The sequence below is a fragment of the Drosophila bipectinata genome, chromosome 2R, assembly GCF_030179905.1.
Source record: "Drosophila bipectinata strain 14024-0381.07 chromosome 2R, DbipHiC1v2, whole genome shotgun sequence".
NCBI classification, from domain to species: domain Eukaryota; kingdom Metazoa; phylum Arthropoda; class Insecta; order Diptera; family Drosophilidae; genus Drosophila; species Drosophila bipectinata.
In genome coordinates this window covers 6,643,250-6,668,030 of record NC_091737.1, presented here as the reverse complement: position 1 = coordinate 6,668,030, position 24,781 = coordinate 6,643,250, and the positions used below count along the sequence as shown (strand labels likewise).

The following is a 24,781-nucleotide window of genomic DNA, read 5'->3' as shown; positions in this document are numbered from 1 at the left end:
CAACAATATTGGAAAAATATTCAAAATAAATGATCTCCGTAACTTTTAGATTAGCACTGAAGGCTATAAGCCACACCCCAATAGCATTAAGCAATGCCGAAAATGCAAGAGATTTGCACACGTAGCCAGTAACTGCAACATGCCTTATAGATGTGTCAAATGTACAAAAACGCACTCACCTGGTGAGTGCAAATTGCCAAAACCAGACCCAAATAACCCCCAACCCTCCCCAGCTCAATGTGTCAATTGTCTTGGCAACCACACTGCCAATGCAAAAATATGCCCTATAAGACAAAAATTCTTAACTAAAATTAATGATAAGCGAAATGCAAAAATAAAAACAATACCTGTTACCATAACCAGCAATAACAAAATACAAACAGACAAAACTTTTGCCTCCTTACTCACAAACAAACCACCCGAACCAAAACCAACCCCATCACTTCCATTAGAAAACATTAATAACGAATCCATAAAAGCCTTTGACAAAAACCTAATAACATGCATAGATATAATGGAAAACACGATACCCAAATACCCTCAAACCAAAACCGAAAGCATGAGAAAGCAAATATTGCTTGACTTTATTTTACAAATCTCACTATGAGACCACTAAAATGTATATTTCTAAACGTCAACGCCATCGGAAAGCTAGAAAGCAAACCGAAATAAATCTCTTCCTCAATAAGCACAAACCAGACGTGCTACTTCTAGCCGAACATCGAATAAAAACAAACAAAAACATTTCCCTAACCAACTACCAATTCATGAGGCAATCAAAACCCATTAACAACACCAAACCTGATTCTGGCTCCCTTGTAGCCATCTTCAAACAGACCAACCAGATAGGCTTCGCTAGCTTCCTGCAAAGCCATCACAGCAGAGTTCTGGAAGTGCAAATCTTTCTAGAAATCCTGAGCTATTTCACGCACCAACCGCTGGCAGTTTGCGGATCAACAGCTCAGTACTCTTCTGGTAGCGACGGATTTCACGGAGAGCCACAGTTCCGGGGCGATAGCGATGCGGCTTCTTTACTCCTCCGGTGGCTGGCGCACTTTTACGTGCGGCCTTTGTAGCCAGTTGTTTGCGTGGGGCCTTGCCACAAGTCGATTTACGAGCAGTCTGCTTTGTACGAGCCATTTCAATTTCCAAATTCACTGTTCTCTTCGCGCCTCTAATAACACAATAAACGTGCTGCCCGTTTCGCTTTATATACCAGAATCGCCGAGGGTTGAAAAGAGGGAGATAGAACGACATGCCATTTCGTTTATTGTGATTACGAAGAGCGGGAAAAGCATATCGCTCCGAACTCAAAGAGACATTGTGAATAGTTTACTTGTGAATGCCGAAAGAGCATACAAAAAGTGAAACAAGTACGCAGTTGCAGTGCCCCTATAAAACAATGAAAAAACAAAAACTAAGTGCCAAGCCCCGAGAAGTTAGAAGTGAAACCTCGGAGGAAAAATCACTACGAAACGACATGATGGACTCTGATTCCGCTCTTTTAAAACGGAAACACGAAGAGGAAGCCATTCTTAGCGACTCATCGCAAGACGTGGAACATGAAGAAGAAGACGAAGAATACGACGAGAAGATGGACGACGAACAAGAAGAAAGTGTCCTAGTTAAAAAAAATGAAATTAACGCCCTTCTGGAGGAACTGAAATCGCTAAGATCCGAATATGAAAAGCAGTCCACCAACTGGAAGTGATACAAAAACAAATTTCAGCGAAAAACACTTACCCCGAACTACCAAAAATCAAACCCCAGCAAGCAAAACCAGTTGCAACAACCAAACACCAAACAAATAAGGACCCATTGCTAAAGGACCTACCCATTATAATCACATATGAACAAAATTCAAAGGCTTTGACGGAAATATTGAAAAACAAACTTTAACCCTCACTAATAAATTCACCCTCACTAACGTGAGCAAAATTGTGATTCATATAAAAGTCTACTCCTTAGATGATCTGCTTGCCACGAAGGAGGAATTAACGAAAAAAGGAGTACTGTTTTTCTCCTTTACACCAAAACAATTAAAACCGCACACACTAATTCTAAAAAAAATACCAACTGATGTATACAGTGAGGATGAGGTTAAGGAGGCACTGGCAGAATCTCTACCTCATTTAGCGATAACGTCAGTGACGAAATATAAAAATGTCTACTGGATGGTCCAAGTAACAAAAACGGAAAAAATCAAACAAATCTATGACCTCAATAGACTGCTTAATTGCAAAATCCTAATCGAGAAATATAAGCCGCATCCAAACCACATTAAACAATGCAGAAATAGCCAACGCTTCTGCCACGTAGCCAGCAACTGCCAAATGCCGTATAGGTGCCAAATGTCGTACTAACGGCCAAATGCCGTTAAGTGCATTGAACCGCATGCCCCGGGCAAGTGCAAAATAATAAAGGCTGCGGAAGGCACAAATGAGAAAAACCCCAACATCAAATGTGGTAACTGCAAAGAAAACCACACAGCCAATGCCAAAATATGCCCTATGCGGCAAAACTACATAGAAAAAAATAAAAAACAAAGGCAAACCGCTGATAAAAAAATAGAAAATACGGTAAAATACAGCCACCCAAAGAGCAGTTGACCATGCCGGCAAAGCCCTAGAGCGCTGCATATGCCGGAGGCTCCAGGAGGCTGTAATCAGCGCGGGAGATCTCTCCCCATTACAATACGGGTTCAGGGAACACCGTTCCACGGTCGACGCAATTTCCTTGGTCAGGAGGATTGCAGCCAAGGCAATCGAGGGGACCAGATGGGCGGGCGGAAGTAAGGAGTACTGCCCGATCGCCACGCTGGACATTAAAAATGCCTTCAATACAGCCAGGTGGGATGTCATAGTGGAGGCGCTGCGAAATCTCCGCGTGCCGACTAGCATTGTGGAGATCATAAGGTCGTACCTCAGTGATCGCACTATTAGGTACGAGACGACCTCAGGCATCCGAGAGCATGCGGCCTCCTGTGGTGTCCCTCAAGGCTCAGTTTTAGGCCCAGCCCTTTGGAATGTTATGTACGACGGGGTCCTCAGACTCGACCTCCCGGAACGGACACACCTAGTCGGATTGGCGGATGACATCGCGGTAGTCAACGTCACCAAGACGATACAGGAAGTAGAGGTGCACTGCAACGCTGCAATTGCAAACGCCATCGGTTGGCTGGAACAGGTAGGGCTAAGCCTAGCCCACCACAAGACGGAGGCTGTCCTGATTTCGATGACGACCCAAGGTGCCCTGAATGTGGGGTTGACGAGACGGCGGCGCATGTGGTCCTGGACTCCCCACGTTTTTCGATCCCCAGGCGGAGACTCCTTGGGGAAGTGGCGACGGCGGACCTCATCAGAAGAAGGTTGCTGGAGGACGCCCAGTTCTGGGCAGGCTTGAGCAGCTTCGCCGCCTACATGATGAAGGAGCTGAGAAGGCTAGAGCGACTCCGAGCGGAGGATAGGCTAACCTAGGCAAACTGTAGTTTGCTAAGCAAAGCCTAGCGGCATTACCGCAGGGAACAGGGATTTAGTAGACACTTTTCTTTTTGTTAGAGCTTAGTTTTAAGTCTTTCTTTGTTAATAAACGATTAAACAAAAAAAAAAAAGAGCAGTGAATTGCAAAAAGGACAAAGTTTCGCCTCAACACTCAAAAACAAAATCATACCAAATCAGCCTAACAAAATCAGCCTTTCCATTCGACCATCATGCAATAAAACTCACCATTAACCTCCACAACAACCGACTCATAAAAAAAATGCCCAAATCCAAATACAAACTCACTGAAATAAATAGCATTGAATGGAACAGCACAATATTACGGAACTTAGAAACAATACCTATAAATAGAAACATCACAACAGACGAAATAGATCAACATATCAAAACACTAACCACTGCCGTCGAAATGGGCCTAAAATCAGACAGAGTAATACCCAAAGCAGCCACGAAATCGAAGAACCAAGCAATAAAACTCAACAAAACATGTCTTCAACTAATGCGCAACAAAAGGAGACTCCGAAAAATTCTGTTTAACAGGCACACCTTAACCAGCGCACAAATCAAGGACATTAAATCAACCATTAAAGAAATAGACATACAAATCACCAATCACATACATCTCAGCGAACTAAAGGAACTAAACCATAAGCTAAAGAAAATTCACTCAAGTAAAATCAGCAATAAATACCTTAAAATGCTAAATCCCAAAATAGCAACCAAAGAATGCCTCAGCATCCGTCACCTCATCCAGACCCAGAAATCCAAAACCACATATCCACAATAAACAACATTACAACCCAAGAATTCCCTAATGATACAACACACCGAACCGAATTCAACAATATTTGCACAGCGGATGGCCAATGGGAAGAAGCTGTCAGATATGGCCTAACAAACCCAATTGAAATGATGGATACAATCAAAGGATAACATTCAAAAAAATCCATGGGCCAGACATGACATGCAACTTTCTGATAAAAAATTTCAACATACCAATCATACTACACATTACTATTCTCATAAATCATTGCCTAAATAATAACTACTTCCCAACCGATTGGAAACTAAGCAAAGTAATCCCAATACCTAAACCCGGCGCAAATCCTCGGAAACTTACTTCATATCGACCAATTTCACTCCTGTCAGCAATAAGCCTACTCCTCAAAAAAATAATTTATAATCAAATTGAAAAACACATCAATTCGAACAGCATTCTAAAACATAACCAATATGGAGTCTGGCAAGTCTTCAACAAACCATGCACTACTTGCCGCTAATAACTTTATATTCTCCAACTCACTCTAAGTCACATTTATAAACCAATATATACGACCAGCCCAAACTGTGATCCTAGAACCAAGTACCTTGTTACCAAAAAAGAACTTCTCATCTATAAAAAACTCATACAACCCATTCTCATTTATGGATCCATTGCCTGGATGAACATCAGCAGCAATCAGATGGAGAAACTTCGCCAACTAGAACGAGATCAAGAAACAAGGAACTTCATCAATAACAGTCTTCTCTACCAAAAAGCAAATGTAACGAGGATAGATCTACTTATATTTAAAATCCTCAATAATTTTATAATCACCAATAACATAACCCAAGAAAACATCACCCCAGGAAACACAGAGCTGCTGACTGTTCACCACCAAAGAGACCTACAAAATAAGAGGATTTTATATGATGAAGAAAATAACCTAATTTTCTACCACAGGAAATACCGATCCCTCAATCCGCTGGACGGCCTTGTACATAACACCAATCAATAACATAGTTTAATCTTATCTAATCTTAATGATAATCAAAAAACGCAAAAAACTCTCAACTTTTACTTAACTAGTTATTACTGAATTAGTCTAAGTTCCTATCCTATCCTATCCTATGTAAATATATCCTCTCCCCTATTAGTCCCTAATTAATTTAAGTTAGTTATAAGTTCATCCCAAACACCATACGATGTGGGTTTTTTCTCATTTTCTTTTTCTCCCACAACTACCACTATAAGTACAAAAATCATAAAACCTTAATTACTTCAACATAATGTTATACTAAAAAGCCATCAAGTGCCTTAGCCCTTAAAAGCTTCAAGCGCAGGGTACACATAAACTAGAATAAGATTTTAAGAATTTGTCAAGCTTAAGTCTAAAATAAGCAGGAAACAATGTAAACACCTGAATCATAAATCGACAATAAAACAAAAAATTGGAAAATTGGTCCGGTGCTTAGTAGTCAATCAGCAGTCAGTGGTCATTGGTCGATGTTTGAGCAGTAGTTTGAGCAGTGATCGGATCGGACAGAGGTGAATACAAGTGAACCGTAGTTGTGTTGTGTTGTGTGTGGCAGCAGCAGCGGCAGCAGCATTAGTAACCAGTCGGTGTATTGGTGAGGGTGTTGCGGCGTTGGCAGCAAAGGTACTCATAAATTGTTTACTGGTTAGTAATCTATATGCAAATCAAGTGAAGTGTCATATTAGATTAGATTAGGATGATGAAAAGCGATTAACTAAAATTAAAAAATTGAAAGGTAGTTTCAATAGGACAGATAACGGAAAAATTGTATTTGATCAGATCAGTGTGTGTGTGTATTTTAGACTTTTAAGTGGAAAAGTGCCGGTGTACAGGTGCTAGTGTATGTGTGTGCTGAATGTGTATGTGCTGGCATGTGAGTGAGTCAGTGATCGCTTACACACCTGTCTGCCTGCTTACTCTCATCTCATTTCCATTCTCCGCACCGGTCCGCATTCATTGCATTTGTGTCTCACTCTGTGGATCGGCCATTTTCCTTTTTCTATACCCATATACCCAGCAGATCAAGAGCTGCTCGGTGGGTGATCGGCGCTTCCCCGATCGCGTTCCTAAATGAGCGCGAGTTCTCGAGTCGGCTTATGGTCGGACCACGCCTGTTGGTTGCGAGTCAGGAATCCGTGTGGCGTGCGCCAGACTTATTCTTTCCTCACTTCCTTGCAAGGCTACCTGCTTTGACCGGGAATGGCCCAACTCGACTCTGATACCCTATAGCTGTCGAGGAAACCGACCGACACCGATACTTTCTCGTTCTGTCCTTTGCGTCTTTTGGAGCAAACCGGGCTCGGGCTCCTGAGTTGGCCTGTCCTTTCCGTTGCAGGACCACGCCTGTTGGTTGTGAGTCAGGAGTCAGAGTGGCGTGCGCCAGACTTATCCTTCCCTCACTTCCTTGCAAGGCTACCTGCCGGGGCCAGGAACCGGTCCAACTTGTCTACTGTCGCCTAGGTCTTTCCAAGGAACGGTCCCAGTACAGATCCTTTCTCGTCTTGTTCGTTCTCCTTGCGTTTGGCTGTTGGACTCTCCAAAGGCGGTCCTTCAACTCAAACCAACCGAATCCTTTTAGAAACGCTCTAACACTTGAATGGCGGACTCTCCACAGGCAGTCCTCCAACTCAACGCTACAAGCTTCCTAAAAAGACTCGTCCCGAGCCGCTCCAATGGGCCTCTTTTTATACCCTCTGGAGCGCCCGTTAATCCTCCTGGATTCTGCTTCACAGATCACGCCACTTTCCTGTTGTCGGGCTGCCGTTATTCCTGCTTCCAATAACACGCCACTTTCTCGCTGGCCGGCGGCCGTTACTCCTGCTTCCAATCTCACGCCACTTTTCCGCTGGCAGGTGGCCGTCCGTGCGGCCGTTGCCCCTTTCCTTTCGGCCGCTGACCCCTGCTGTTGCTATGCGATGTGCCGCTGGCCTCCTTCGCCTCCCTCGTTGCTCCTTGCTCCTTTGCTGCTACAAGTCTTGTCGCACATTCTGAACACAGCTGCGCGGTGGGCTCATGTCCTCACCGTTGCCTCGGGAACCGTTCCGTTCCACGTTGACTCCGTCTTCCCACTCGATGATGGAGCTCTGCCCCTCACCGCCTCCTCCCGGAACCGTTACGTTCCACGTTGACTCCGTCTTCCCACTCGATGATGGAGCTCTGCCCCTCACCGCCCTCACTGACTTTCCATTCGTTCACTGGTGCTCCGGGAACCGTTACGTTCCACGTTGACTCCGTCTTCCCACTCGATGATGGAGCTCTGCCCCTCACCGCCCCCTCCCGGAACCGTTACGTTCCACGTTGACTCCGTCTTCCCACTCGATGATGGAGCTCTGCCCCTCACCGCCCTCACTGACTTTCCATTCGTTCACTGGTGCTCCGGGAACCGTTACGTTCCACGTTGACTCCGTCTTCCCACTCGATGATGGAGCTCTGCCCCTCACCGCCCTCACTGACTTTCCATTCGTTCACTGGTGCTCCGGGAACCGTTACGTTCCACGTTGACTCCGTCTTCCCACTCGATGATGGAGCTCTGCCCCTCACCGCCCTCACTGACTTTCCACTCGTTCACTGGTGCTCCGGGAACCGTTACGTTCCATGTTGTTTCCGTCTTCCCACTGGGCGATGAAACCTTGCCCTTCCATTCGTCTGCTGCTGCTCCGGGAACCGTTACGTTCCACGTTGATTCCGTCTTTGCACTCGATGGTGGAACCCTACCCCTCCCCGCTCGTATTGGTCCTCGGCCTATCTCCTGCGGCCACCTAATGATTGGCCGGTGCTGCTCGCGCCCTGTCGCCGCTCTCGCGCCTCTCGGCCCTCCTTGGCCCCACCCGATTATCTGTCTTAGCGTGTGAGGAGACTAATTCTCCTCACAATATATATTATATACATATATATATTAAATCATAGATGGGCAAGCCCATGGCTCCTCTGGCTCTCAAGGCTCCCCCCGTTATTCGTAATTTTTGGCGCCAGCAAATCGAGACAGACGATCGGACGCGCGGTCAGTGAGCCGTGAAGATTTACAAAAACAATGCTAAACAAATTCCGAGGCAGGCAGCGACCACAATTATTAAGGGTGCGTTTGCGCACAACGCGACGACAACCATCGCGAGGGTGGTGGTTGTTGCTGTAATTTGTTGTCTGGCTGCGCTGTCGAGCTGCGGCTCCGACCGTTAGATTTCGTGCCCATCTATGTATTAAATATATAAATACATATCATTTCATATCATTTCTTCTTCTTAATATATATATATTTGTACTATCATTATTCTTATTCCTTTATTCTTAATATATATTCATACATATATATTCATTTATCACTATTATATCGTATATCATTTTATTTCAATATTACTATTCATATTAAATATTAACCATATATGTCTATTCATTTGAACGAGAGAAAAAATGAATAAGAATAAAAAAAAAACAAAAGCAACCAAAAAAAAAGGCAAATCGCCAAATAAAAATAATAGTAAAAAAAATAATACAAATAATCGCATTAGCACCAATAAGATTCAAAACAAAAACATTGAATATAAAATGACAATTAATCCTGCCAACTCAGTAGAAAAAGCGAAATCGATAGATTCGACAACACTAACTATAGGTAAAGGTACAATAGTTACAAACATAGATTCCAGTAAAATATACCACTGCCGTTATTGCCGCTGAAGATGACATCAACAACAACAACAACAACGATGACAACAACAACATCAATTTCAAAGTCAATGTCATCATCATCATCGTCGCCGCCGCCACTGTTGCCGCTGATATCGTTGCTGTCGCCACAACATCAGCAACAGCAACAACAACAGCGGTGGCACCTGCAGCGGCGGCAACAGCAGCAGCATGAACATCAGCGACAACAACAGCAGCAATATCAACAAAATCGAGAAAAATTAATGATGCCACCACCATCATCATTATCATCATCATCACCGCCATTGCTATTGCCACTGCGACCGCAGCCGCAATATCCACAATGGCATCAACAGAAACAACAACAATATCATCAGCAGCAGCAGCAGATACATCTTCATAACCAACATAACCCGCTGTATCAACAGCAGCAACTATATATGCAATACCAGCAAATGCATAAGCATCAGCATCATCAACAAAATCAACAATATCCACAGAAACAGCAACAGCATCTCTCCAATCAAATGCCATTGCTGTTGCAACCGCCAAGTATTCGAAATATCGCGGATATTGACATGGGGCCGTATGGGACGGTAATTGTGGACCTGGATCAAGGCCACTTAATACCGCTCCAACCGCAACTTCATCAAGAACAAGAACAGCAACAATCGCAGCAGTTACCATCAATGCCATCATTGCTGTCAACTGGCATGTCACCGCCAATATCATCAATATCATCATTAACAAAATAAAACATCAACTACAAACACAACCATACTCGTCACAAATGATGAAATTAAGCAACACCAGCAACAACAACAACAAGAACAGCAGCAGCAACAACTAAATAAACCAATAGAATTAGATTTACAATTAGATTTAGACTTAGATTTAGAAATCGAAAAATATAAACAAAAAGTAATGGAACATACAAAATGTAAAATTGATAAAAATACTCATATAAAAGAGCACAGCTCCAGTATAAACATAAGCACAAACACAAATACAAATACAAATACAACAAGAAAGGAAAGCTAACTTCGGGCGGAGCCGAAGTTTATATACCCTTGCAGTTAAAACCGGATATATATCGCAAACATCGGATATAGTTGGCCGATCCCTATGATTACATCATAATAAAACTAATTAACTAAAATAAAAAATCTAAAAAAAGTCCCAAACTTCTATCTTCAAAAATACGAAAGTTGGTATTTCTACCAAAAACCATTTCCGATCGTTCAGTTATATGGCAGCTATAAGATATAGTCGGCCGATCGTTGTAAAATTTGGTAGGTCGGATGATCTGACCAAAAATATAATCAGTACTAAGTTCCAGCTTTCTATCTTCAAAAACACAAAAGTTGGGTCATTTCGGATCGTTCAGTTATATGGCAGCTATAGGATATAGTCGGCCGATCCTAATGAAATTTGGTAGGTTGGATCATCTGGCCAAAAATATAATCTGTATTAAGTTTCAGCTTTCTATCTTCAAAAACACGAAAGTTGGGTCATTTCCGATCGTTCAGTTATATGGCAGCTATAAGATATAGTCGGCCGATCCTTATGAAATTTGGCATGTCGTAATGGTTTATCAAAAATAGCTCTCTTGTCAAATTTGAACTCTTTAACTTTAAAAACACCAAAGTTATACCATTTCCGATCAATCAGTTATATGGCAGCTATAGGATATAGTCGGCCGATCCGGGCCGTTCCGACTTATATACTGCGTGCAAAGGAAAGAAGGGTGTGCGCAAAGTTTCAAGACGATAGCTTCAAAACTGAGAGACTAGTTCGCGTAGAAACGGACAGACAGACAGACGGACAGACAGACGGACAGACGGACATGCTCATATCAACTCAGGAGGTGATCCTGATCAAGAATATATATACTTTATAGGGTCGGAGATGTCTCCTTCACTGCGTTGCACACTTTTGGACAAAATTATAATACCCTCTGCAATGGTATAAAGATACACCAATGACTGAGATAATAATCATTTTCCATTGGCAAAAAGATTAAAACCAACAATTTACATCATTATCACTATCACAATCGCCACAGCCACCACCATCACCGTTACCGTGGAACCGTTACGTTCCACGTTGACTTCGTCTTCCCACTCGATGATGGAGCTCTGCCCCTCACCGCCCCCTCCCGGAACCGTTACGTTCCACGTTGACTCCGTCTTCCCACTCGATGATGGAGCTCTGCCCCTCACCGCCCTCACTGACATTCCATCCGTTCACTGGTGCTCCGGGAACCGTTACGTTCCACGTTGACTCCGTCTTCCCACTCGATGATGGAGCTCTGCCCCTCACCGCCCCCTCCCGGAACCGTTACGTTCCACGTTGACTCCGTCTTCCCACTCGATGATGGAGCTCTGCCCCTCACCGCCCTCACTGACTTTCCATTCGTTCACTGGTGCTCCGGGAACCGTTACGTTCCACGTTGTTTCCGTCTTCCCACTGGGCGATGAAACCTTGCCCTTCCATTCGTCTGCTGCTGCTCCGGGAACCGTTACGTTCCACGTTGATTCCGTCTTTGCACTCGATGGTGGAACCCTACCCCTCCCCGCTCGTATTGGTCCTCGGCCTATCTCCTGCGGCCACCTAATGATTGGCCGGTGCTGCTCGCGCCCTGTCGCCGCTCTCGCGCCTCCTCGGCCCTCCTTGGCCCCACTCGGTTATCTGTCTTAGCGTGTAAGGAGACTAATTCTCCTCACAATATATATTATATACATATATATATTAAATCATAGATGGGCAAGCCCATGGCTCCTCTGGCTCTCAAGGCTCCCCCCGTTGAGAAAAAATGATTAAGAATCAAAAAAAAAACAAAAGCAACCAAAAACGAGAAAGGAAAGCTAACTTCGGGCGGAGCCGAAGTTTATATACCCTTGCAGTTAAAACCGGATATATATTGCAAACATCGGATATAGTTGGCCGATCCTTATGAGAATATGATAATATTACCCAATTTATTATAATACAAAAACCAAACCTAAAAATATCCCAAACTTCTATCTTCAAAAACACGAAAGTTGGGTCATTTCCGATCGTTCAGTTATATGGCAGCTATAGGATATAGTCGGCCGATCCTAATGAAATTTGGTAGGTTGAATCATCTGGCCAAAAATATAATCTGTATTAAGTTTCAGCTTCCTATCTTCAAAAACACGAAAGTTGGGTCATTTCCGATCGTTCAGTTATATGGCAGCTATAAGATATAGTCGGCCGATCCTTATAAAATTTGGCATGTCGTATTATTTTGCCAAAAATAGCTCTCATGTCAAATTTGAACTCTCTAACTCTAAAAACACCAAAGTTATACCATTTCCGATCAATCAGTTATATGGCAGCTATATGATATAGTCGGCCGATCCGGGCCGTTCCGACTTATATACTGCGTGCAAAGGAAAGAAGGGTGTGTGCAAAGTTTCAAGACGATAGCTTTAAAACTGAGAGACTAGTTTGCGTAGAAACAGACAGACGGACAGACAGACAGACGGACAGACGGACAGACGGACAGACGGACATGCTCATATCAACTCAGGAGGTGATCCTGATCAAGAATATATATACTTTATAGGGTCGGAGATGTCTCCTTCACTGCGTTGCACACTTTTGGACAAAATTATAATACCCTCTGCAAGGGTATAAAAAGGCAAATCGCCAAATAAAAATAATAGTAAAAACAAGAAAGGAAAGCTAACTTCGGGCGGAGCCGAAGTTTATATACCCTTGCAGTTAAAACCGGATATATATCGCAAACATCGGATATAGTTGGCCGATCCTTATGGGAATAGGAATATATACTCCAATTTATTACAATACAAAATCTAAAAAAAGTTCCAAACTTCTATCTTCAAAAATACGAAAGTTGATATTTCTATTAAATACCATTTCCGATCGTTCAGTTATATGGCAGCTATAGGATATAGTCGGCCGATCCTAATGAAATTTGGTAGGTTGGATCAACTGACCAAAAATAGAGTCTGTACTAAATTCCAGCTTTCTATCTTCAAAAACACGAAAGTTGGGTCATTTCCGATCGTTCAGTTATATGACAGCTATAGGATATAGTCGGCCGATCCTTATGAAATTTGGCATGTCGTATTATTTTGCCAAAAATAGCTCTCACCTAAAATTTAAACTCTCTAACTCTAAAAATACCAAAGTTATACCATTTCCGATCAATCAGTTATATGGCAGCTATAGGATATAGTCGGCCGATCCGGGCCGTTCCGACTTATATACTGCGTGCAAAGGAAAGAAGGGTGTGTGCAAAGTTTCAAGACGATAGCTTTAAAACTGAGAGACTAGTTTGCGTAGAAACAGACAGACGGACAGACAGACAGACGGACAGACGGACAGACGGACAGACGGACATGCTCATATCAACTCAGGAGGTGATCCTGATCAAGAATATATATACTTTATAGGGTCGGAGATGTCTCCTTCACTGCGTTGCACACTTTTGGACAAAATTATAATACCCTCTGCAAGGGTATAAAAATAATACAAATAATCGCATTAGCACCAATAAGATTCAAAACAAAAACATTGAATATAAAATGACAATTAATCCTGCCAACTCAGTAGAAAAAGCGAAATCGATAGATTCGACAACACTAACTATAGGTAAAGGTACAATAGTTACAAACATAGATTCCAGTAAAATATACCACTGCCGTTATTGCCGCTGAAGATGACATAAACAACAACAACATCAACGATGACAACAACAACATCAATTTCAAAGTCAATGTCATCATCATCATCGTCACCGCCGCCACTGTTGCCGCTGATATCGTTGCTGTCGCCACAACATCAGCAACAGCAACAACAACAGCGGTGGCACCTGCAGCGGCGGCAACAGCAGCAGCATGAACATCAGCGACAACAACAGCAGCAATATCAACAAAATCGAGAAAAATTAATGATGCCACCACCATCATCATTATCATCATCATCACCGCCATTGCTATTGCCACTGCGACCGCAGCCGCAATATCCACAATGGCATCAACAGAAACAACAACAATATCATCAGCAGCAGCAGCAGATACATCTTCATAACCAACATAACCCGCTGTATCAACAGCAGCAACTATATATGCAATACCAGCAAATGCATAAGCATCAGCATCATCGACAAAATCAACAATATCCACAGAAACAGCAACAGCATCTCTCCAATCAAATGCCATTGCTGTTGCAACCGCCAAGTATTCGAAATATCGCGGATATTGACATGGGGCCGTATGGGACGGTAATTGTGGACCTGGATCAAGGCCACTTAATACCGCATCTCCAACAACAACAGCAGTTGCCATCAATGCCATCACTGCTGCCAATTGGCCTGTCACCACCAACATCAATATCATCAACAAATAGAACATCAACTACAACCACAACCATACTAGTCACAAATAATAAGAATAAACAGCAACAACAAGAACAGCAGCAGCAATAACTAAATAACCCAATAGAATTAGATTTAGATTTAGATCTGGATTTAGAACTAGAAAAATACAAACAAAAAGTGATGGAACACACAAAATGTAAAGCTGAAAAAAATTATTATATATCAACAATAACAAGAAAGGAAAGCTAACTTCGGGCGGAGCCGAAGTTTATATACCCTTGCAGTTAAAACCGGATATATATCGCAAACATCGGATATAGTTGGCCGATCCTTATGATTACATCATAATAAAACCAATTAACTAAAATAAAAAATCTAAAAAAAAGTCCCAACCTTCTATCTTCAAAAATACGAAAGTTGATATTTCTACCAAATACCATTTCCGATCGTTCAGTTATATGGCAGCTATAGGATATAGTCGGCCGATCCTAATGAAATTTCGTAGGTCGGATTAACTGACCAAAAATATAATCTGTACCAAATTCCAGCTTTCTATCTTCAAAAACACGAAAGTTGGGTCATTTCCGATCGTTCAGTTATATGGCAGCTATAAGATATAGTCGGCCGATCCTTATGAAATTTGGCGTGACGGAATGTGTTGCCAAAAATAGCTCTCATGTCAAATTTGAACTCTCTGACTCTAAAAACACCAAAGTTATACGATTTTCGATCAATCAGTTATATGGCAGCTATAGGATATAGTCGGCCGATCCGGGCCGTTCCGACTTATATACTGCGTGCAAAGGAAAGAAGGGTGTGCGCAAAGTTTCAAGACGATAGCTTCAAAACTGAGAGACTAGTTCGCGTAGAAACGGACAGACAGACAGACGGACAGACAGACGGACAGACGGACAGACGGACATGCTCATATCAACTCAGGAGGTGATCCTGATCAAGAATATATATACTTTATAGGGTCGGAGATGTCTCCTTCACTGCGTTGCACACTTTTGGACAAAATTATAATACCCTCTGCAATGGTATAAAGATACACCAATGACTGAGATAATAATCATTTTCCATTGGCAAAAAGATTAAAACCAACAATTTACATCATTATCACTATCACAATCGCCACAGCCACCACCATCACCGTTACCGTGGAACCGTTACGTTCCACGTTGACTTCGTCTTCCCACTCGATGATGGAGCTCTGCCCCTCACCGCCCCCTCCCGGAACCGTTACGTTCCACGTTGACTCCGTCTTCCCACTCGATGATGGAGCTCTGCCCCTCACCGCCCTCACTGACTTTCCATTCGTTCACTGGTGCTCCGGGAACCGTTACGTTCCACGTTGACTCCGTCTTCCCACTCGATGATGGAGCTCTGCCCCTCACCGCCCTCACTGACTTTCCACTCGTTCACTGGTGCTCCGGGAACCGTTACGTTCCATGTTGTTTCCGTCTTCCCACTGGGCGATGAAACCTTGCCCTTCCATTCGTCTGCTGCTGCTCCGGGAACCGTTACGTTCCACGTTGATTCCGTCTTTGCACTCGATGGTGGAACCCTACCCCTCCCCGCTCGTATTGGTCCTCGGCCTATCTCCTGCGGCCACCTAATGATTGGCCGGTGCTGCTCGCGCCCTGTCGCCGCTCTCGCGCCTCTCGGCCCTCCTTGGCCCCACCCGTTTATCTGTCTTAGCGTGTAAGGAGACTAGTTCTCCTCACAATATATATTATATACATATATATATTAAATCATAGATGGGCAAGCCCATGGCTCCTCTGGCTCTCAAGGCTCCCCCCGTTGAGAAAAAATGATTAAGAATCAAAAAAAAAACAAAAGCAACCAAAAAAAAGGCAAATCGCCAAATAAAAATAATAGTAAAAAAAATAATACAAATAATCGCATTAGCACCAATAAGATTCAAAACAAAACATTGAATATAAAATGGCAATTAATCCTGCCAACTCAGTAGAAAAAGCGAAAGCGATAGATTCGACAACACTAACTATAGGTAAAGGTACAATAGTTACAAACATAGATTCCAGTAAAATATACCACTGCCGTTATTGCCGCTGAAGATGACATAAACAACAACAACATCAACGATGACAACAACAACATCAATTTCAAAGTCAATGTCATCATCATCATCGTCACCGCCGCCACTGTTGCCGCTGATATCGTTGCTGTCGCCACAACATCAGCAACAGCAACAACAACAGCGGTGGCACCTGCAGCGGCGGCAACAGCAGCAGCATGAACATCAGCGACAACAACAGCAGCAATATCAACAAAATCGAGAAAAATTAATGATGCCACCACCATCATCATTATCATCATCATCACCGCCATTGCTATTGCCACTGCGACCGCAGCCGCAATATCCACAATGGCATCAACAGAAACAACAACAATATCATCAGCAGCAGCAGCAGATACATCTTCATAACCAACATAACCCGCTGTATCAACAGCAGCAACTATATATGCAATACCAGCAAATGCATAAGCATCAGCATCATCAACAAAATCAACAATATCCACAGAAACAGCAACAGCATCTCTCCAATCAAATGCCATTGCTGTTGCAACCGCCAAGTATTCGAAATATCGCGGATATTGACATGGGGCCGTATGGGACGGTAATTGTGGACCTGGATCAAGGCCACTTAATACCGCTCCAACCGCAACTTCATCAAGAACAAGAACAGCAACAATCGCAGCAGTTACCATCAATGCCATCATTGCTGTCAACTGGCATGTCACCGCCAATATCATCAATATCATCATTAACAAAATAAAACATCAACTACAAACACAACCATACTCGTCACAAATGATGAAATTAAGCAACACCAGCAACAACAACAACAAGAACAGCAGCAGCAACAACTAAATAAACCAATAGAATTAGATTTACAATTAGATTTAGACTTAGATTTAGAAATCGAAAAATATAAACAAAAAGTAATGGAACATACAAAATGTAAAATTGATAAAAATACTCATATAAAAGAGCACAGCTCCAGTATAAACATAAGCACAAACACAAATACAAATACAAATACAACAAGAAAGGAAAGCTAACTTCGGGCGGAGCCGAAGTTTATATACCCTTGCAGTTAAAACCGGATATATATCGCAAACATCGGATATAGTTGGCCGATCCCTATGATTACATCATAATAAAACTAATTAACTAAAATAAAAAATCTAAAAAAAGTCCCAAACTTCTATCTTCAAAAATACGAAAGTTGGTATTTCTACCAAAAACCATTTCCGATCGTTCAGTTATATGGCAGCTATAAGATATAGTCGGCCGATCGTTGTAAAATTTGGTAGGTCGGATGATCTGACCAAAAATATAATCAGTACTAAGTTCCAGCTTTCTATCTTCAAAAACACAAAAGTTGGGTCATTTCGGATCGTTCAGTTATATGGCAGCTATAGGATATAGTCGGCCGATCCTAATGAAATTTGGTAGGTTGGATCATCTGGCCAAAAATATAATCTGTATTAAGTTTCAGCTTTCTATCTTCAAAAACACGAAAGTTGGGTCATTTCCGATCGTTCAGTTATATGGCAGCTATAAGATATAGTCGGCCGATCCTTATGAAATTTGGCATGTCGTAATGGTTTATCAAAAATAGCTCTCTTGTCAAATTTGAACTCTTTAACTTTAAAAACACCAAAGTTATACCATTTCCGATCAATCAGTTATATGGCAGCTATAGGATATAGTCGGCCGATCCGGGCCGTTCCGACTTATATACTGCGTGCAAAGGAAAGAAGGGTGTGCGCAAAGTTTCAAGACGATAGCTTCAAAACTGAGAGACTAGTTCGCGTAGAAACGGACAGACAGACAGACGGACAGACAGACGGACAGACGGACATGCTCATATCAACTCAGGAGGTGATCCTGATCAAGAATATATATACTTTATAGGGTCGGAGATGTCTCCTTCACTGCGTTGCACACTTTTGGACAAAATTATAATACCCTCTGCAATGGTATAAAGATACACCAATGACTGAGATAATAATCATTTTCCATTGGCAAAAAGATTAAAACCAACAATTTACATCATTATCACTATCACAATCGCCACAGCCACCACCATCACCGTTACCGTGGAACCGTTACGTTCCACGTTGACTTCGTCTTCCCACTCGATGATGGAGCTCTGCCCCTCACCGCCCCCTCCCGGAACCGTTACGTTCCACGTTGACTCCGTCTTCCCACTCGATGATGGAGCTCTGCCCCTCACCGCCCTCACTGACATTCCATCCGTTCACTGGTGCTCCGGGAACCGTTACGTTCCACGTTGACTCCGTCTTCCCACTCGATGATGGAGCTCTGCCCCTCACCGCCCCCTCCCGGAACCGTTACGTTCCACGTTGACTCCGTCTTCCCACTCGATGATGGAGCTCTGCCCCTCACCGCCCTCACTGACTTTCCATTCGTTCACTGGTGCTCCGGGAACCGTTACGTTCCACGTTGTTTCCGTCTTCCCACTGGGCGATGAAACCTTGCCCTTCTATTCGTCTGCTGCTGCTCCGGGAACCGTTACGTTCCACGTTGATTCCGTCTTTGCACTCGATGGTGGAACCCTACCCCTCCCCGCTCGTATTGGTCCTCGGCCTATCTCCTGCGGCCACCTAATGATTGGCCGGTGCTGCTCGCGCCCTGTCGCCGCTCTCGCGCCTCCTCGGCCCTCCTTGGCCCCACTCGGTTATCTGTCTTAGCGTGTAAGGAGACTAATTCTCCTCACAATATATATTATATACATATATATATTAAATCATAGATGGGCAAGCCCATGGCTCCTCTGGCTCTCAAGGCTCCCCCCGTTGAGAAAAAATGATTAAGAATCAAAAAAAAAACAAAAGCAACCAAAAACGAGAAAGGAAAGCTAACTTCGGGCGGAGCCGAAGTTTATATACCCTTGCAGTTAAAACCGGATATATATTGCAAACATCGGATATAGTTGGCCGATCCTTATGAGAATATGATAATATTACCCAATTTATTATAATACAAAAACCAAACCTAAAAATATCCCAAACTTCTATCTTCAAAAACACGAAAGTTGGGTCATTTCCGATCGTTCAGTTATATGGCAGCTATAGGATATAGTCGGCCGATCCTAATGAAATTTGGTAGGTTGAATCATCTGGCCAAAAATATAATCTGTATTAAGTTTCAGCTTCCTATCTTCAAAAACACGAAAGTTGGGTCATTTCCGATCGTTCAGTTATATGGCAGCTATAAGATATAGTCGGCCGATCCTTATAAAATTTGGCATGTCGTATTATTTTGCCAAAAATAGCTCTCATGTCAAATTTGAACTCTCTAACTCTAAAAACACCAAAGTTATACCATTTCCGATCAATCAGTTATATGGCAGCTATATGATATAGTCGGCCGATCCGGGCCGTTCCGACTTATATACTGCGTGCAAAGGAAAGAAGGGTGTGTGCAAAGTTTCAAGACGATAGCTTTAAAACTGAGAGACTAGTTTGCGTAGAAACAGACAGACGGACAGACAGACAGACGGACAGACGGACAGACGGACAGACGGACATGCTCATATCAACTCAGGAGGTGATCCTGATCAAGAATATATATACTTTATAGGGTCGGAGATGTCTCCTTCACTGCGTTGCACACTTTTGGACAAAATTATAATACCCTCTGCAAGGGTATAAAAAGGCAAATCGCCAAATAAAAATAATAGTAAAAACAAGAAAGGAAAGCTAACTTCGGGCGGAGCCGAAGTTTATATACCCTTGCAGTTAAAACCGGATATATATCGCAAACATCGGATATAGTTGGCCGATCCTTATGGGAATAGGAATATATACTCCAATTTATTACAATACAAAATCTAAAAAAAGTTCCAAACTTCTATCTTCAAAAATACGAAAGTTGATATTTCTATTAAATACCATTTCCGATCGTTCAGTTATATGGCAGCTATAGGATATAGTCGGCCGATCCTAATGAAATTTGGTAGGTTGGATCAACTGACCAAAAATAGAGTCTGTACTAAATTCCAGCTTTCTATCTTCAAAAACACGAAAGTTGGGTCATTTCCGATCGTTCAGTTATATGACAGCTATAGGATATAGTCGGCCGATCCTTATGAAATTTGGCATGTCGTATTATTTTGCCAAAAATAGCTCTCACCTAAAATTTAAACTCTCTAACTCTAAAAATACCAAAGTTATACCATTTCCGATCAATCAGTTATATGGCAGCTATAGGATATAGTCGGCCGATCCGGGCCGTTCCGACTTATATACTGCGTGCAAAGGAAAGAAGGGTGTGTGCAAAGTTTCAAGACGATAGCTTTAAAACTGAGAGACTAGTTTGCGTAGAAACAGACAGACGGACAGACAGACAGACGGACAGACGGACAGACGGACAGACGGACATGCTCATATCAACTCAGGAGGTGATCCTGATCAAGAATATATATACTTTATAGGGTCGGAGATGTCTCCTTCACTGCGTTGCACACTTTTGGACAAAATTATAATACCCTCTGCAAGGGTATAAAAATAATACAAATAATCGCATTAGCACCAATAAGATTCAAAACAAAAACATTGAATATAAAATGACAATTAATCCTGCCAACTCAGTAGAAAAAGCGAAATCGATAGATTCGACAACACTAACTATAGGTAAAGGTACAATAGTTACAAACATAGATTCCAGTAAAATATACCACTGCCGTTATTGCCGCTGAAGATGACATAAACAACAACAACATCAACGATGACAACAACAACATCAATTTCAAAGTCAATGTCATCATCATCATCGTCACCGCCGCCACTGTTGCCGCTGATATCGTTGCTGTCGCCACAACATCAGCAACAGCAACAACAACAGCGGTGGCACCTGCAGCGGCGGCAACAGCAGCAGCATGAACATCAGCGACAACAACAGCAGCAATATCAACAAAATCGAGAAAAATTAATGATGCCACCACCATCATCATTATCATCATCATCACCGCCATTGCTATTGCCACTGCGACCGCAGCCGCAATATCCACAATGGCATCAACAGAAACAACAACAATATCATCAGCAGCAGCAGCAGATACATCTTCATAACCAACATAACCCGCTGTATCAACAGCAGCAACTATATATGCAATCAACTGGCATGTCACCGCCAATATCATCAATATCATCATTAACAAAATAAAACATCAACTACAAACACAACCATACTCGTCACAAATGATGAAATTAAGCAACACCAGCAACAACAACAACAAGAACAGCAACAGCAACAACTAAATAAACCAATAGAATTAGATTTACAATTAGATTTAGACTTAGATTTAGAAATCGAAAAATATAAACAAAAAGTAATGGAACATACAAAATGTAAAATTGATAAAAATACTCATATAAAAGAGCACAGCTCCAGTATAAACATAAGCACAAACACAAATACAAATACAAATACAACAAGAAAGGAAAGCTAACTTCGGGCGGAGCCGAAGTTTATATACCCTTGCAGTTAAAACCGGATATATATCGCAAACATCGGATATAGTTGGCCGATCCCTATGATTACATCATAATAAAACTAATTAACTAAAATAAAAAATCTAAAAAAAGTCCCAAACTTCTATCTTCAAAAATACGAAAGTTGGTATTTCTACCAAAAACCATTTCCGATCGTTCAGTTATATGGCAGCTATAAAATATAGTCGGCCGATCCTTATGAAATTTGGCATGTCGTAATGGTTTATCAAAAATAGCTCTCTTGTCAAATTTGAACTCTCTAACTTTAAAAACACCAAAGTTATACCATTTCCGATCAATCAGTTATATGGCAGCTATAGGATATAGTAGGCCGATCCGGGCCGTTCCGACTTATATACTGCGTGCAAAGGAAAGAAGGGTGTGCGCAAAGTTTCAAGACGATAGCTTCAAAACTGAGAGACTAGTTCGCGTAGAAACGGACAGACAGACAGACGGACAGACAGACGGACAGACGGACAGACGGACATGCTCATATCAACTCAGGAGGTGATCCTGATCAAGAATATATATACTTTATAGGGTCGGAGATGTCTCCTTCACTGCGTTGCACACTTTTGGACAAAATTATAATACCCTCTGCAATGGTATAAAGATACACCAATGACTGAGATAATAATCATTTTCCATTGGCAAATTTGAAGTCAGATTTTCAAAATTCAATATGGCGGATCCAATATGGCGGACGAATTTTCGAACAATTTTTGGATTTTCATGAAACTGGGTACTTAGGGGTTTTTGGGGTCGCTGATTACGAATCTAAGGTCAGATTTCCCTAATTCAATAAGGCGGATTCAATATGGCGGACGAATTTTCAACAATGAAAATCCACGAATTTTTTGAAAATTAGTCCGCCATATTGAATTTTGAAAATCTGACTTCAAATTCGTAATCAGCGACCCCAAAAACCCCTGGGTACCCAGTTTCATAAAAATCCAATAAATTAAAAATAAAGTCGCATACCTCCAAAAATGTAAAACTTTTTTTGAGGTTAGGAAGAAACGTACACGTGCAGGACCAAAACGGACTTCAGATTCGTGTTCAGCGGTCCAAAATACATGGGAATAGGGTACTCTGATCTCCCAACCCGGACACTTTTTTTTTTTTGTGTGTTATCTTTAAATAATGACTTGGAAGAAAATAATAAATTTCGAATAAATCATCTTAATGAAGAAGAAAGAACTAAATTAAATAACATTTTATTCGAATTTAGTGATATCCAGTATAGGGAAGGTGAAAATTTGACCTTTACCAGAGCTATCAAACATTCAATCCAAACCAAACATGAAGATCCTATTTACAAAAAACCTTATAAATACCCCCAAGCTCATGATCAAGAAGTCGAAGTCCAAATTAAAGAAATGATAAATCAGGGAATAATACGTAAATCGAAATCCCCTTATCGTTCTCCAATATGGATAGTCCCAAAGAAAGAGGATGCCTCAGGGAAAAAGAAATTTAGAATAGTAATAGACTATCGAAGTCTAAATGAAATAACTATTGATGATAAGTATCCGATACCAGTTATGGATGAAATACTTGACAAACTTGGAAAGTGTCAATATTTTACAACAATTGACCTTGCCAAGGGTTTTCATCAAATTCAAATGGATGAAAATTCTATTTCAAAAACAGCTTTTTCAACTAAAAATGGACATTACGAATATACACGAATGCCATTTGGTCTGAAAAATGCGCCTGCAACCTTCCAACGTTGCATGAACAATTTATTAGAAGATTTAATGTACCAGGAAAGAAGGGATGTACCTTGTTTATATGGATGACATAATTATATTTTCTACTTCATTAGAGGAACACATATTGTCTATAAAAAAGGTGTTTTCAAAACTTCGAGAAGCTAATCTTAAACTTCAACTTGACAAATGTGAGTTTATGAAAAAGGAAACCGAATTCCTTGGACATATAATAACAACAGAAGGAATAAAGCCAAACCCCAAAAAAATTGAGGCAATACAAAAATTTCCAATACCAAAAACACAAAAAGAAATAAAATCATTTTTATGTCTCTGTGGATTTTATAGAAAATTCATACCTGATTTTGCTAAAATTGCAAAACCCATGACAGTAAACTTAAAGAAGGGTTCAACTATATTCATCAGATAAAGAATATTTAGAAGCATTTGAGAAATTAAAACTTCTCATTACATCAGACCCAATTTTAATTTACCCTAACTTTGAAAAACTATTTTCTCTAACAACAGATGCTAGCAACGTCGCCTTAGGCGCAGTATTATCACAAAATCATAAACCTATTTGTTATGCTAGTAGAACTCTTCGTAGAATTTCGTAGAATGAACACGAAATTAATTATTCAGCAATAGAAAAAGAGCTTCTGGCTATAGTCTGGGCCACTAAATATTTTAGGTCTAAATATTTTAGGAAAATTCGAAATTCTTAGCGATCATAGACCATTAGTTTGGCGTCATAATATAAAAGAACCAAATATGAAACTACAAAGATGGAGAATAAAATTAAACGAGTTTGACTTCACTATTAAATATTTGCCGGGAAAGGAAAACCAGGTAGCTGATGCTCTGTCAAGAGTAAAGCTAGATGAAAATTTTTTAGGAGAATCACCGGATAGTAACCCATCATTACCCACAATAGCAACAGTACATAGTGCGCAAGAAGACAATCAGAATTATATAGAAATAACAGAAAGACCTTTAAACTATTACAATAGACAAATTGAATTCCATAGAGGAAATTCAAATGAAGTTAAATTGACTCAATACTTTCATAAAACCAACCTTAAAATAATGTATAAAGAAATGACCCATGAATATGCAAAAGAATTAATTAAAGAATATTTATGGTCCAAAAAAAAGTGTTATTTATTTTCCTTGTGAAATGGACTTTATAATATTTCAAAA

The 24,781-nt window shown here is 41.4% G+C and overlaps 2 protein-coding genes across 2 annotated transcripts; both read left to right on the top strand.

Annotated features, from left to right (window-relative positions):
* The first annotated feature begins 13,679 nt into the window (after positions 1–13,679).
* LOC138926033 (putative uncharacterized protein DDB_G0268364) lies at positions 13,680–14,420 on the top strand. The gene has a single exon (XM_070278318.1). The coding sequence runs from the start codon at positions 13,680–13,682 to the stop codon at positions 14,418–14,420; it is 741 nt and encodes a 246-aa protein (XP_070134419.1).
* A 6,682-nt stretch (positions 14,421–21,102) lies between these two features.
* LOC122320993 (serum response factor homolog A-like) lies at positions 21,103–21,540 on the top strand. The gene has a single exon (XM_043209674.2). The coding sequence runs from the start codon at positions 21,103–21,105 to the stop codon at positions 21,538–21,540; it is 438 nt and encodes a 145-aa protein (XP_043065609.2).
* Positions 21,541–24,781: the final 3,241 nt, after the last annotated feature.

Excerpts from the sequence above, each read along its gene's own strand:
- LOC138926033 (XM_070278318.1), top strand. The coding sequence starts at position 13,680 with ATGACAACAACAACATCAATTTCAAAGTCAATGTCATCATCATCATCG.
- LOC122320993 (XM_043209674.2), top strand. The coding sequence starts at position 21,103 with ATGACAACAACAACATCAATTTCAAAGTCAATGTCATCATCATCATCG.